This window comes from Mobula hypostoma, chromosome 2 (genome assembly GCF_963921235.1).
Source record: "Mobula hypostoma chromosome 2, sMobHyp1.1, whole genome shotgun sequence".
NCBI lineage: Eukaryota > Metazoa > Chordata > Chondrichthyes > Myliobatiformes > Myliobatidae > Mobula > Mobula hypostoma.
In genome coordinates this window covers 224089706-224105113 of record NC_086098.1, presented here as the reverse complement: position 1 = coordinate 224105113, position 15408 = coordinate 224089706, and the positions used below count along the sequence as shown (strand labels likewise).

Below are 15408 nucleotides of genomic sequence, written 5' to 3'. Positions count from 1 at the left end.
GCAGGTGAGGAGAAGAGAAGAGCCAGAGTGAGGAATGGAAGAAGAAGGAAGAGGGAGGGGGAAAATTTCCACAAGTTGGAGAAATTGATGTTGATACCATCAGGTTGGAAGCTACCCCGATGTAAAAAGAACCTGAGAGTGGGCTCATTGTGGTAGTTGAGGAGACCACGGACCAACATGTCGAAAAGGCAATGGGAATTGGAATTGAAATGGTTGGTTCCTGGGAAATCCTGCTTTTATTCATCTATTGTCTTCCCCTGTGTAGTTTCAAAGGGCAGAATCAAAATATCCCACACACAATTATTGGTTTCAATAGCCACACAGTTGGAAGTTAAATTGTGTACAGGTTTTATTTCCTGAAGCCAGGTTCTCATTTTAGTTAGTTCATAACAAAGATATCCATAATTTCATAACCCCAGAATAACCCCCTACCGTACCTACAGTATCACTCTACTCAGGAACCATCTAGAGGGATTATTATTTTCATTATCAACAAGAAAAGGTTAAATAAAGATATTTTTGTGTGGACTCACTGAGGGAAAGCTAAACATAACAGGGTAGAATTGTCCATTAAGATAGAAAGTGAAATATTTTAATGCAAAATACATTTTAACAAAGGAGTGAATAGGTAAAGATCGATTGGGAACTTTGCTGAAAGGCACGGAGATCTGGCAAATAAAAAAACTGACAAAGAAAAGCAATCCAACCATAAAGTTAACAAGTTCAAGTTGAAATTTATTGTCATCTGCCTGTACAACTAAATGAAACAACATTCTTCCAGACCATAGTGCACCTACAATACATATATCACACACAGCACATAAAACTAAATATTACCACAAATAAGTTAATAAAATAAAGTTCAAAATTCACGTAATGCCCAGTACAGGTAAACAGCAAACTGCTCTCTGTCCCAGTGACAAGGCCTCAGTGGTAGCCTGGGCAATGAAGCTGTGACCCAGTTTGGCCGTCCTGTCCAAATGCTCCTGTACCTTTGTCTTAATAGTAGTGGGTCAAGAACATATGGGATGGGTGGTAAGGATCCTCAACAACGTTTCAGGCCCTTCATATACAGTGATGGGTGTTACATCATCAGGGGTGTCGAATAAAGTTGCCCGATAAAATAGCAAATTCAAGGAGTGGGTACAGATTACATTTCAGTTACAAAGAGCCAGGACAGAACATGAGAGTAAGCTGTAAGGAATATAAAAGCAAGCTGTAAAAACTTCACAAATATGTTAAAATACAAAGATTAGTAAGGGAAATTATGAACATGCAGTTAGATTACGAAGACACGTAGATTATGAAGACACGTTAAGATAGAAAATATCAATAAACTGGACAAAGTCAAAAGGGAGATTACAGGGTGGGGGTATTAACTACTGCAGTGTGAGGGAAGACCAACGAGTGTCACTTATCTAAATTTTCAGAAGTCCTCGGATAAAGCACCTTATTAGAAAGTAGAATGAAAATTTAAAACATAGTAGGTGTTAGAAACTGACATGAATTGGGAATTGATTGACATACAAGATATGGTGTAAGAATAAATGGTTATTTTTCTGAATGGCAGGCGGATAATGATCGGGCCTGAATGAGGAAGAGGGGTGTATGTAACATTTACATGTTTATTATAATGGAAAGGCACTTTAAGCCTCTTTAGATTACCAAACCCCACTACTATATCACCCTTTCGGAATGACCTGGGCTCAGGAACCGCCCATTCTCCGTCATCGCTTTGCGCCGGAAGTATTGCAGATGCGCCCGCTGGTGACGCTGGTGAACATGAACGGACTGGAGGCTGAGGATCCGTACCTGGTGGAGGAGCTGAGTGAGGAGGAGCCTGTGTCCAGGTGAGGGCAGTGAGGGAGGGGGTAGGGGTGGGAGGCAGGCACCGTCACCGTGCGGGAGCTCGAGTGGCGGCCGGTAGGGCCACACCATCCCATTAACTTGCCAGTGTTGTTGGCCATCAGAGGCACTCAGTAATTCCAGCAATCCGACAATTTTGTTCGGCCTGGAGAGGTTTGGCCCTGAACTTCACTGGCTGTCACAGCGTTTGGTGGCATTCAGTGTAGGGATGCCGAGCCCATGTTTACATCGTTTCGCCGAAGGTCATCCGGCTCCAGCTTCCTAACACGGTCTGCAAAGAGGTGCACTCTGTATCACTTCTCGCAGATGTACCAATCAGAGAGACTGGAGGTCTCCCAGATCTCCTACGTCTCGCATGAGCAGCTCACCACTGACCTGGGATCTATTCTCAGTACTCTAGCTGGGCACGAATAGAAAAAGAAAGAGAAACCTAGCCTCCATTCCTCCTTGCCAAAGCATCTGTTTCCCACTCTAACTCTCTCTCACTCACACAATAGCCAGTTCACTTAAACCTAACTTCTTTTTATTGGCCTTTTTGCCAAGAGCCTAAAACCCAAACAATCTCAGGCTCCACAGAAAGTCCTGAAGGCTCTGCTCACTTTTTAAATCATTAAAAAGATCTGCAGTTTAAACTCCACAAAGAACTGTCTCTGCAATTTCAGACTCTGCAAACAGAGAGAGAGAAATAAAAATTAGAATGCAGTTTGGTATTTAGCTTAATAAGTTTTAAATACTCAATGTTTTGGCCTAGATTTTGAACCCAAATCACCAACTGTTACTTTCTAGTCACATAGTTCCTCAGTCAAATAACAGCGTAATGTTTTTGCAGTGTCAGTATGGTTGGTGAAGTTGAAAAGGTTCTCTCTACTCTTCCTGAATGTAGTTTAACGGCCAAAACAAGGATTCAAAGGAGAGGTGACAGGAATGAGTAAGAGAACAAGTTGCAGTCTAATGCGATTGTTCCGCAGGAGTCAGTGTAGGCTAAATGAGCCTAAAGACTCAGTCTGCGACCATCTGTGTTATTGGAATTTGTCACATTCGAAGAAGCATGTTTCAGAAGCCTTGTTTCTAAATGAAGATGAAAGCTTTGTCTCCTGCTTCCAGTTCTGAGGATGAGTTGGACGTTTTACTCCACGGCACGCCGGAACGCAAGCGCAAGCTGATCAGGGAATGTTTAACGGGTGAAAGTGAGTCCAGCGATGACGAGTTTGAGAAAGAGATGGCAGCAGAGTTGGATTCCACCATGAAGGTTATTGAGGGGAGCTGGTCACTCATTCCTGAAGGTGTGTTTAGGAGTGTTTTTCCTGACATTATTGTGTCTCTGGTTTTACTGACTATAACCCCAGTGATGGATTTCCAAAGAGTAAATAGATGTTTAGTCAATCAATTAACTTCATGAATATTACAGATGAAACTAAAGGTGTGGATAAGATTGATGGATTTTCAAAGAGTAAATAGATGTTTAGTCAATCAATTAACTTCATGAATATTACAGATGAAACTAAAGGTGTGGATAAGATTCACCGGTATCAAACTCTAAATTTCAAAGTTCAGAGTAAATTTATGATCAAAGTATCTGTCCGTTACCATATGCCTCAAGGTTCATTTCCTTGCGGACATTTACAGGGAAATAGAAATGCAAAAGAATTTGACGAAAATGACACATAGAGTGACAAGCAACCAATGTTCAAAAGAGGACAAATTGCAAATAAGGGCATGAATTATACAGAGTCCTCAAAAGAGAGTCTGTAAGTTGTAGAATCAGTTCAGGGTAGTAGTGATTGAAGATACTGTATACGCACAAAGTGCTGGAGGAGCTCAGCAGGTCAGGCAGCAATTATGGAGCTGAACAACAGTCAACATTTCAGGCAGAGACCCTTTATCAAGACTGGAAAGGAAAGGGGTAAGATGCCAGAATAAAAGGGTGGGAGGGTGGGGAAGGAGGATAGTAAGAAAGTGATGGGTGAAGCAAGGTGGGTGAAAGAGTAAAGGGCTGGAGAGGAAGAAATCTGATAGGAGAGGAGAGTGGACCATGGAGAAAGCTAAGGAGGAGGGGCACCAGGGGGAGGTAATAGGCAGGTGAGAAGAGGTAAGAGTCCAGAAAGAGGAGTAAAAGAAGGGGGGTGAGGGATTTATTTTTAACCAGAAGGAGAAATCAATATTCATGACACCAGATTGGAGGCTGCCCAGACAGAATATATGATGTTCCTCCTCCACTCTGAGCATGGCCTCACTGTGGGACAAGAGGAGGCCATGAGCCAACATGTTGGAACAAAAATGGGATTTAAAATGTTTGGCCACAGAGGTGCTCGATGAAGCGGTCCCCCAATTTACGACGGGTCTCACCAAGGTAGAGGAGGCTGCATCAGGAGCACCAGACCCCATAGTCGACCCCAGCAGATTCGCAGGTGGAAGGACTGTTTGGGGGCCTGAATGGAGGCGAGGGAGGAGGTAAATGGGTAGGGGTAGCAATTTGGTTGCTTGCAGGGATAAGTGCTGGGAGGGAGATTAGCCAGGAGGGATGAATGGACAAGGGAATCACGGAGGGAGCGATCCCTGGAGAGTTGGGGGGTGGAGTAAAAATGAGCTTGGTGGTAGGATCCCTTTGGAGACGGTGGAAGTTGCAGCGAATGTTGTGCTGAATGCGGAGGCTCATGGGGTGGTGGGGAAGGACGAGGAATTCTATCACTGTCCAGGCGGAGGGGAAGTTGGGATGAGCGTGGATGCTATGGAAATGGAGGAGATGTGAGTGAGGGCAGCATCAGTGTTGGAGGAAGGGAAGCCCCGTTTGTTGAAGGAGGAGGACATCTCTGATGCTCTGGAAAGGAAAGCCTCATCTTGGGAACGGGTGCAGTGGAGACGAAGGAACTGAGAAAAGGGAATGGCAGTTTTCCAGGTGACTGGGTGGGGAGAGGTATAGTCAAGATAACCATGGGAATCGATAGATTTATAAAAAAAGTCAGTCGGCCTCCAGAGATTGGTGGGGGGGGGGGCGCGGTGGGGAGAGAGAGAGAGAGAAAGAAAAAAGGGTGGTGCCATTGAATGAAGTTATCCATGCCAATTCAGGCATCTGATGGTGGTAGAGTAATAACTGTCCCTGGTGCCAATGTTGTGGAACCTCGGGCTTCTGTATCACCTGCATAATATTAGCAGTGAGAAGAGAGCGTGGCCTTGATGGTGGATGTTGCTTTCTTGTGGCAGCACTGCACGTAAATGTGCTCAGTGATGGGGAGGGGGCTTTGCCTGTGATGGACTGACCTGTATCCATCACTCTCTATAGACTTTTCTATTCCTGGGCAATGTTGTTTCCATACCAGACCCTCATGCAACCACTGTACATCTATGTAAGTTTGGTGGCATGCCAAATCTTCGCAAGCTTCAAGAAAGTAGAGGTACTGTCTGTCGTGCCTTCTTCGTGATGTCACCTGCTGGTCCCAGACAGATCCCCTGATATGTTGACGCCAAGGAATTCTAAGCCATTCCCTCATGAGGACTGGCTCATGGACTTCTGGCCTCTTCCTCCCACAGTCAATGGTCAGCTCTTTGGTTTTGCTGATGTTGAGTGAGAGGTTATTGTTGTGGCACCATTCAACCAGGTTTTCATTCTCCCTCCTATGTGCTGAGTTGTCACCACCAATGGCGACAACAATGGCGGTGTCTTTGATTACTCCATTGGAACGGTCCTTAGCCAGAGAATCATGAATATAAAGTGAGTAGAGCAGGGGACTGAGCACGTTGCCATGTGGTACACCAGTGCTGATCGGGAGTGTGGGGGAGATGGGGTTACCATTTCACTGGTTCTTCACTCAACTCTGAAGCACCTGGATTGGTACCTTGCAACCACAGAGGGGCTGGAAGGAGAAATCTCTTCCAAGTTTTGCACCAATTGCAAATAAATAGCAATGTGAATATGCAAAAAAGAATTACTGTGGGATATTTGTAAAGTAACAGTTCCCATCCCTGATTGCAGTTTTAGTTATGTATTACCGCGTAAGTAACTTGTTTGGTACCTGCTCTATGTTACTATGCAAAGGGTGCATTGAATCTAAACTGAGTTATACCTGCCCTGTCTGTGTTTTAAGGGGCAACGTAGATTTTACCATCACTAACCCATGTTGGGGTAGTTGCAGATGGAGCTTTGCTCTTTATTTGATAGTCACTGTACCAATCCTGTAACTGCTTCAGTTCTCTCAATGCTCCATGCCTTGCTGACTAGTATTTTGTCTCTCTCAAAAGGCATTTTTACAATATTTTACTGTTGATCTCTTTGGTCTTTCATCAGGTGCTTCCTCCAGTGTTGTAAGCTCCCAGTCACAAACGGCTCCCCAGCATCAGTACTATAACGAAGTTTACTTTGACTCTGACTCGGAGGAAGAAGATGAGCAAGGTGGGAAGTACTTTGCTTGTTCTGGTCCCTTATTTGCCGTTGGAGAATGTGTAGAATGCTTTTGACTAGGGGGAACTGTGATAGCCACAAATCAGCTCTTTCAGGGACCTCAGGAGAAGATTCAGTACATGCTGATGTCACTTGAATTTATTGACTGGTAAGAGTGGTTTATTATTGGTCTTGTGGAGGATGCCCTGAGCACCTCCAGTGGCTTCAGGGTCCCAGACCATGCTGAATAAAGCAAAGTTAACTACGGTTTCCAACCCTACAATAATCTTACAGTGACCCCCTTCTGCAAAAATTAGTTTCTAGACAGAATCAGTTATTATCACTACCATATGTTGTGAAATTTGTACTTGTTGTTTTGTGGCAGCTGTACAATGCAAAACATAAAAGTTAAGTTATAAATAAATAGATAAATTATGCAAAAGAAGAATAGCGAGGTGGTGTTCATGTGTTCATTGACTGTTCAGAAACCTGATGGCAGAGGGGACGAAACTGTTCCTAAAATATTGAGTGTGGATCTTCAGTTTCTGACCACCTCCCTGATGGTAGTAATGAGAAGAGGGCTTGTCCAAGACAGTGAGTGTCTTTAGTGATGGATGCCAACTTCCTGTGGCACCGCCTATTGAAGATGTCCTTGATGGGAGGGGTTTGTGCCCGTGATAAAGCTGGCTGAGTCTACAACCCTTTGCAGTGAGTTAACCACTTTGCAAGACTTGCAAATGGCTTTGCAGGCTAATAGCCCACTCTCAAGGGCAGTGCGAAGATTAATCATCAGCAAGGCTCCAAGAGTACATGAGCAAGGGAGAAGTAACTTATTCATTGGAAGAGAAGGAATAGGGGGTCATTGGCTTCACACGAGCCACATTCCATGTTGGTAATATCCTCACTCTATACTTAAAATACATACTAGGAGGTCAGGTAATGTCCCGGAAATGGACCCATCAGTCCTGTTCTCCTCTCCTTATGTCCTTGTACACCTGCTATTTATTTTCGAGTAACACGCACAGAAAATGTTGGAGGAATTCAGCAAGTTAGGCAGCATCTATGAACAGGAATAAATGGTTGAAGTTTCAGGCTGATGCCCTTTATGGATCTCGTGATTCATCCAAAGTTGTCCACAAGTTGATAGTGTGATTAAGAGGGTGTATTGTGCTTTGGCCTTCATTAGTCAGGGATTAATTTCAAGAACTCTGAAGTAATGCTGCACACACTGGGAATATTGTGTTCAATTCTGGTCGCTTCATTATAGGAAGGACGTAGAAGCTTTAGAGAGGATGCAGGGGAGATTTATTAAAATGCTGTCTGGATTAGAGAGCATGAGTTATGCAGCTCGGTTGAGCAAACTAGGACTTTTCTCTGTGAAGTGAAGGAGAATGAGAGGTGACTTGATAGTGATGTATAAGAGGCATAGATCAAGTGGACAGCCAGAGACTTTTACCCAGGGCAGAAATGGCTAATACTGGGGTGGGGGTGGGGCATAATTTTAAGATTGTTGGAAGAAAGTATAAGGGAATTAAGTATTAAAAAGAGTTAAGTATTTTTTACTCAGCGAATGGTGAGTGGATGCATGTAACACCATGCCAGAAGATATATTAAGGGCATTTAGGAAACTGTTAGATATGCATGTGGAGGATAGATAAGTGGAGGGATATGTAGGAGAGAAGGGTTAGATTGATCTTAACAGTCAGCATAATATCGTGGGCTAAAGGGCCTGTGCTGTGCTGTAGTGTTCTATATTCTATAATGTTTTATTTTGCAAATGAGAGCTATTTTGTTAAAGTTGGTTTTGGTTGACTGCAAATCTGTGGGAGCTTGTGCACAATGTACTCTTTGAAAATGGCTTTAGCTGCCATGGTTGTCCTTGCAGAAGGAGGCGGTTCACAGGGCAAGCACAAGAGGCAGAGGCAGAGGCAAAAGGTTCTGACAAATGACGAGCTGTTGTACGACCCAGATCAAGACGACCGCGACCAGGCCTGGGTTGACATGCAGAGGAGAGGGTGAGTGAGCTGAATTCTCAAAATATTGGAGGTTCTAGGATGTACAAATGTAGTTCCTGAGTTTGCTTTCAACAACTTTGACTTAATTGCCAAAATTAAATTAGGAACCAAGTTTTAAATTTTGTTCTCCCTGCATAGTTCTGCTTTTCAGCATCCTAGTGATTTCAGTAGAACTAGGTCACTGGAGTTTGGAATAACTTTTACATTTGGCAGTTGTTTTAGGATTGAAATTCTAGTATCATATTGGTATCCAGTATCGTTATTTTGGGACACTTATAATGGATCTGTTGTATGAACATAACTGTTATTGGGTCCAGTTCACAAAGGTTACGGAAATCTAGTATTGGTGCTTAGTTTGCTTTATACCAAATTTGTCACCGATTTGAAAAAAAACCTTGCTAATTTTAATAAGGGCAGATTTATGTGGAAAAAGCAGAATTCATAAGAATATTTAAGAGCACTACCTCAAATAAATCACATCACAAAGCTAATTAATTAAAACATTTATAGGCAGATGTTGCCAGATTTATTGATGTTATATAACTGGATAAAATGTATATTTATGGCCCTTTGTTCTGTATATGTCAAATTTTGTTGTAATTATTTAAATTCAACTGTACAAGTTTCCTCCAGTGTTCTGCATCACAGAGCTATGTGGACTGTCAGTAAAGATCCCCCAGTGTAGTTCAGTTGTAGATGAGTGGTGGGCATGTGATTTAAGAATAAGTTCAGGTTACATAGAAGTAAATGAATTAATAAAATTGATGGGATTGTTCTAAGAATTGAAACTAACATGATAAACCAAATGTGTATGAAACAAATTTGATACAAAATTATGATAGCTGAATTTATTTGTTCCTCATCTAACATTTTCAGCATTGCTGTCTGTTCCCTTTGTGTTTATCTAAGCTCTGTTTAAATGTATCTCTGTTCACCTCAGTTATTCTGTGCAATTTCTATATTCTCGCCACTCTGGGTAAAGTTGTTTCTTAGAAACATAGAAAATAGGTGTAGGAGTAGGCCATTCGGCCCTTCGAGCCTGCACCGCCATTCAGTATGATCATGGCTGATCATCCAAGTCAGAACCCTGTACCTGCCTTCTCTCCATACCCCCTGATCCCTTTAGCCACAAGGGCCATATCTAACTCCCTCTTAAATATAGCCAATGAACTGGCCTCAACTGTTTCCTGTGGCAGAGAATTCCACAGATTCACCACTGTCTGTGTGAAGAAGTTTTTCCTAATCTCGGTCCTAAAAGGCTTCCCCTTTATCCTCAAACTGTGACCCCTCGTTCTGGACTTTCCCAACATCGGGAACAAACTTCCTGCATCTAGCCTGTCCAATCCCTTTAGGATTTTATACGTTTCAATCAGATCCCCCCTCAATCTTCTAAATTCCAACGAGTACAAGCCTAGTTCATCCAGTCTTTCATCATATGAAAGTCCTGCCATCCCAGGAATCAATCTGGTGAACCTTCTTTGTACTCGCTGTATGGCAAAGATGTCTTTCCTCAGATTAGGGGACCAAAACTGCACACAATACTCCAAGTGTGGGGTCTCACCAAGGCCTTGTACAACTGCAGTAGTACCTCCCTGCTCCTGTACTCGAATCCTCTTGCTATAAATGCCAGCATACCATTCGCCTTTTTCACCGCCTGCTGTACCTGCATGCCCACTTTCAATGACTGGTGTATAATGACACCCAGGTCTCTTTGCACCTCCCCTTTTCCTAATCGGCCACCATTCAGATAATAATCTGTTTTCCTGTTTTTGCCACCAAAGTGGATAACTTCACATTTATCCACATTACATTGCATCTGCCATGAATTTGCCCACTCACCTAACCTATCCAAGTCACCCTGCATCCTCTTAGCATCCTCCTCACAGCTAACACTGCTGCCCAGCTTCGTGTCATCCGCAAATTTGGAGATGCTGCATTTAATTCCCTCATCCAAGTCATTAATATATATTGTAAACAACTGAGGTCCCAGCACTGAGGTAGCCCACTAGTCACTGCCTGCCATTCTGAAAAGGTCCTGTTTATTCCCACTCTTTGCTTCCTGTCTGCCAACCAATTCTCTATCCACATCAATACCTTACCCCCAATACTATGTGCTTTAAGTTTGCACACAAATCTCCTGTGTGGGACCTTGTCAAAAGCCTTTTGAAAATCCAAATATACCACATCCACTGGTTCTCCCCTATCCACTCTACTAGTTACATCCTCAAAAAATTCTATGAGATTCGTCAGACATGATTTTCCTTTCACAAATCCATGCTGACTTTGTCCGATCATTTCACCGCTTTCCAAATGTGCTGTTATCACATCTTTGATAACTGACTCTAGCATTTTCCCCACCACCGATGTTAGGCTAACCGGTCTGTAATTCCCTGGTTTCTCTCTCCCTTCTTTTTTTGAAAAATGGGGTTACATTAGCCACCCTCCAATCCTCAGGAACTAGTCCAGAATCTAAAGAGTTTTGAAAAATTATCACTAATGCATCCACTATTTCTTGGGCTACTTCCTTAAGCACTCTGGGATGCAGACCATCTGGGCCTGGGGATTTATCTGCCTTCAATCCCTTCAATTTACCTAACACCACTTCCCTACTAACATGTATTTCCCTCAGTTCCTCCATCTCACTGGTCCCTCTGTCCCGTACTATTTCCAGAAGATTATTTATGTCCTCCTTAGTGAAGACAGAACTTCTGAATATCCTATTTGATTTGTTGGTAACTGCCTTGTACCAAAGTCCAAAGTTTTCTGCTCGCTATAAGTAGATTTGTTTCACATTTCTGAACCTGTTGGTTTTAGACATTATTCAAGCCAAATTATTTATAAAAATTGTAAGTCTGTTTCCAGTGTTGATCTGGTGGAACTCTGTCCCTTACAAATAACTATCTTGAACTCACCTGAGCTGCAGGGAAAGTTGTTATCCATTTCAATTACCTGACCAACTGTGCTGAACTTGAATACCCTGTGATATCCCATTAAAGTATCCCTTGGAACTCATTCGATTGCATCAACTACATTATCTACCTTCTCTATTCCACAACATATAATTCAGTTGTCAATTTGTTAAAACCTCAGGAGCAACATATCTCCTATTATTTATTTTGTAGGTATCGTGGACTTAATAAGCAACCAAACATGTCAGAATCTCTACCAGTTCCTAGCAGTGATGCAGTTTTGAACTGCCCAGCTTGCATGACAACTCTGTGTCTGGACTGCCAACGGTAAGCGGCAGCAGTTAACAAACGTGTACGTTAGTGGGCCTGAACCTTTTAGCCATAATTTCGGTGTTCACGTTAGTCCAAGGTCAATATTGAGTTTATTGGCCACAAACGGGATGGCAGGAGGACTGCTACACTAACAAGAGAGCAAGACTCTTAGATATTGCTTATCAGCACTAAAAGGTCTTGATGTAGCATTGATCAAAGACTTCAGTCTCTTTTGCTTATGCAGACACAGTAACCAACGCGTGGCAGTCTACTTCAGCAATCAGCACCTTCAGCGAATAACAATTCAAACATCAACATTTTATGTGTGTGTGAATGCTGTGGTTGTTTATTTTTGTTGTTTGAAGTTAGATAGCAAGCACTGTAGATGTTTGAAATCTGAAGTAAGATTAAAAATGTCGAAGACACTGGGCAGGTTAGGCAGCATCTGTGGAATGTGATATAGTTTACAGTAGCAAAAAAATAGAGGAGAGATGGATAGAACAAAGAACATGTCAGAAAGGATATGACCAGGTGGATTAATATGGCAATTAAAAACCCAATTTTGCTCCTCTAGCTCGTGTTGATTATAGCAGAGATGCCCAGAAGAGCAGGTTACACTATTAAAAAGAAAAAAACAAGTCACAGATGGATAGGTGACAAATGGGAAGTTATGATACAAAGAATGAGAAAGTTACCAAAAGTTGAGAAGGTTCATGAGGGTGCAATGTGCTCACATGGAAGGTAAGTTGTAATTCATTGACCTGGAATGGAATAGGATAGAGATTGAAAGTAGCAGGCAACTGGAGGTTCAGGGTCACTCCTGCAGTCTGACTGCAGGTGCTTCAAAGTGTACACCCAATCTGTGTTTTATTTTTCCAAAGGAGAGCAGATGACTGAATGCAGTAGAGTAGGTGTTAAGTGTAAGTGAATTCTGGCTGTAGCTGATAGTAAGAGGTGACAAAGTCAGTGTTGAAAACCTGCAATAATGTGGGAAGGCGCCGGTAAATGGGAATGTGGAAAAAAAAATGACCAGGGAATTAAAGGGATCTTGGAGTTAATGCTCTTCTTTCCATGTTTGCTGCCGGCTGTGCTGAGCTTCTCTGGCATGGATCTTCGGTATCATTCAGACCTGTATGTTGGAACCATTTCATGTAAGGGCAATAATGTTGTAAATGTTATTTGGAGGTCTATTACATATTTAAGAGAAGTATTGTTTAAAATTAGCTGTGGTTCAACAACACTACCATTGCTTATGCATTGTACTTCATACTGTGGGTTTTTAAATCAGGAGGGAGGGTGAACTCAACTATAGACGTAGACATGCTTCTCTGGCCATTCATCCTTGAGCCCTATCACCACTCTTTGCTATTTGTGTCTTCATAGTTGAATACCACAATATTTAAACCATTTGGTTTACATGAAGAGGAGGAATGTCCTTTTATAAGTATTCTTTTTCTTTCAGCCACGACTTGTACAAGGAGCAGTACAGAGCTATGTTTGTGATGAATTGTATCATTAATAGAGGAGAAATTCTCCGGTACAAGAATCCTCCAAACAGGAAGAGGAGAAACAGATGCAAGAAGGTGAAATATCCCAGTGGAGATACCTCTGCCAGTTCAAAACAAGATGGGGAGGAGATATATCATCCAGTGCGCTGTGCAGAGTGTTCAGTGGAAGTAGCTGTTTTTGACAAAGATGAAGTGTACCATTTCTTTAATGTTCTGGCCAGCCATTGTTAATGTCACAAATACTTTTTTTTAAAAAAAAAGTCCTGCTGATTTACTGAGTCTAACCACTTCGGAAATGGAGTAGTTAACTGTTCCAGCAGTATCAATCAGTATAATTCTGTATAACACAGCCACTTTCAGCTGAGATGGGTGTAGACTCAAGCTGGGTAGTCTGCTTTTTAACACAGACACCATGTCTTCAGTATTGGCTCGCTTATTTTGATTAGTGGCATGTTAAATTTTTTCTAAAATATCGATCTGGAGTGGGAGGCTAAGAAAACTGTAGCTTGGCAACACAGAGGGTAAGATTGGAAGTTTTAAAATTGAACCTCAAAATCACTGTGGTAAATAAAGTTAATGATCTTAGGTTTTCAAAGTGTAGATAGGAACAGAAAATAAAGCTATTGTTAATTTCCTTCAAATCCATTGACTCCAGGCCCAATTCACTTAATTTGTGTTTCCTGACCAACATGGACTTTAACATACATATAAATCCTCCATATTGTATATATAGTCCATTTCCCTGAGTTTCCACAAGCAAGACATACTACAAATTCCAGACAGCACTGGAGGTCAGGATTGAAGAAAGGCTGCTAGAAACAAGGTACAGAAGACTGCAGGATAGGAGAGCAGAATTAGGCTATTCGGCAAATTCAATCTGCTCTGTGATCCATTTTGGGCAATTTATTTGCCTTGTCAACCCTATTCTCCTGCCTTCTCCCTGTAACCTTAGTCCCTAAACAAGAACTTATCAACCTCCACAGCAAGCAATAGCAATGAATTTTACAGATTCACCACCTTCTGTCTAAAGAAATTCCTCACATCTATTCTGTAGGAATGTCCTATTCACCCCCCACTATAGGAAACATCCTCTCCCCATCCACTGGGTTTCAATGTGATTTCCCCCCTTAAAAATCCATGTTAATGCTTGTGTATTTAATATTTTAATGAGTAATCTTGTGTTTATATATTTTATTAAGCATTCTTGTTCATTTAATTAGTTACCGTACTGGTTATATGTAAAAATGCATTAATTGCAAACATCGTGATATGTGCTCGTCTCAAAGTAAACTCAAACTGGACACATTCCTGGACTCTCGTATTTCTTTGAAGTTATAAAATATAACATTGGTGACATGGTATTTTTAAAATGAGCCCAAGATGGCTACCACCCTGTTAAAGCAAAGCAAGATGTTAGAAATAAAATGCTGTGAGAAACAGTCAAGTCTAAAAGAAATAGATTGGCATGTGGTGAAACATTGCATTTTTAAAATAAAAGACAACGGACAAATTCAGAGTTCATAAAGAGTACGGAGTATTGATCATCAAGAAAAAAAAATCAGAAATGGCTCGCTACAGAGGAAAGATTGGCAGGTTTGATTACACAACAGCTAATTGGCTCATGTATACTGAGCTATTGGAATAGTATTTTGAAGCAAATTATATGACCAATGAAAGTGAATGCCAATTTTGCTAAGTGCAATTGGGTTTAAAGGCATAGAGTTTGCTTCAAAGTTTAACCACTCCAACCAAACCAGCAGAAATGTGCATTGCAGAAATGATGGAAGGATACTTAGAACCAAAGCCATTGTTGACTGCAGAACACTAGATTTTTGAGAGGCCATTTCATTGTTGTAACTTGAGATTTATGGTGAAAATTAACAATAGACAAGCAATATGGTTTATGCCCAAATGAATGGCAAATGAATTAAAATGGAATTGGACACTGGCTCAGCTGTTTGTCGTTCCACAAAATGAATTTGAACAGCATTTTAAAGATTAAACTGAAGCCTAGAGATATCCAATTAAGAACTTATACTGGTGAAAAGATAACTCCTGTGGAAATGACATCCATGACCGTGAAGTACAAGCCACATTGAGCTTGTCTATGGCAAAAACAAAAGGACCAGCATTCTGTAGGTGTGATTGCCTGAGACAACTACAACTTGATTGGAGATCCATTCACAAATTTTGTGCCACATCCCATATGAAAGTGAATTAAGATAGTGGATGATGCCACAAATGTCTTCATACTGAACACTATGAACCATTGTCCAGAGGACAAAGAGGTGTTGGTGCCAACCTCTCTCTCTGATTGGAAAGCATAATGGACCAAGGACCACACTGCTCAGAGAAACCATGAAAGTGTCAAAATCAGTGGTACAACTACAGTTTTTTGTCGGCAAAGTATGTGAGAAAGCTTC

General features: G+C 41.7%; 1 protein-coding gene across 1 annotated transcript; it reads left to right on the top strand.

Moving 5' to 3' along the window:
• Positions 1-1758: 1758 nt before the first annotated feature.
• On the top strand, positions 1759-14291 carry eapp (e2f-associated phosphoprotein). The gene is made up of 6 exons (XM_063031644.1): positions 1759-1850; positions 2971-3149; positions 6149-6253; positions 8127-8256; positions 11379-11492; positions 12940-14291. Exons 1-6 carry the CDS (start codon positions 1783-1785, stop codon positions 13214-13216), a joined length of 873 nt encoding a protein of 290 aa, XP_062887714.1. The 5' UTR covers positions 1759-1782; the 3' UTR covers positions 13217-14291.
• Positions 14292-15408: the final 1117 nt, after the last annotated feature.

What these genes read in the sequence shown, in the direction of transcription:
- eapp (XM_063031644.1), top strand. Translation starts at nt 1,783, where the DNA reads ATGAACGGACTGGAGGCTGAGGATCCGTACCTGGTGGAGGAGCTGAGT. An exon ending in GGAGGAAGAAGATGAGCAAG is followed by an intron (nt 6,254 to 8,126) that starts GTGGGAAGTACT and finishes TTGTCCTTGCAG; the next exon opens with AAGGAGGCGGTTCACAGGGC. An exon ending in CTGTGTCTGGACTGCCAACG is followed by an intron (nt 11,493 to 12,939) that starts GTAAGCGGCAGC and finishes TTTTTCTTTCAG; the next exon opens with CCACGACTTGTACAAGGAGC.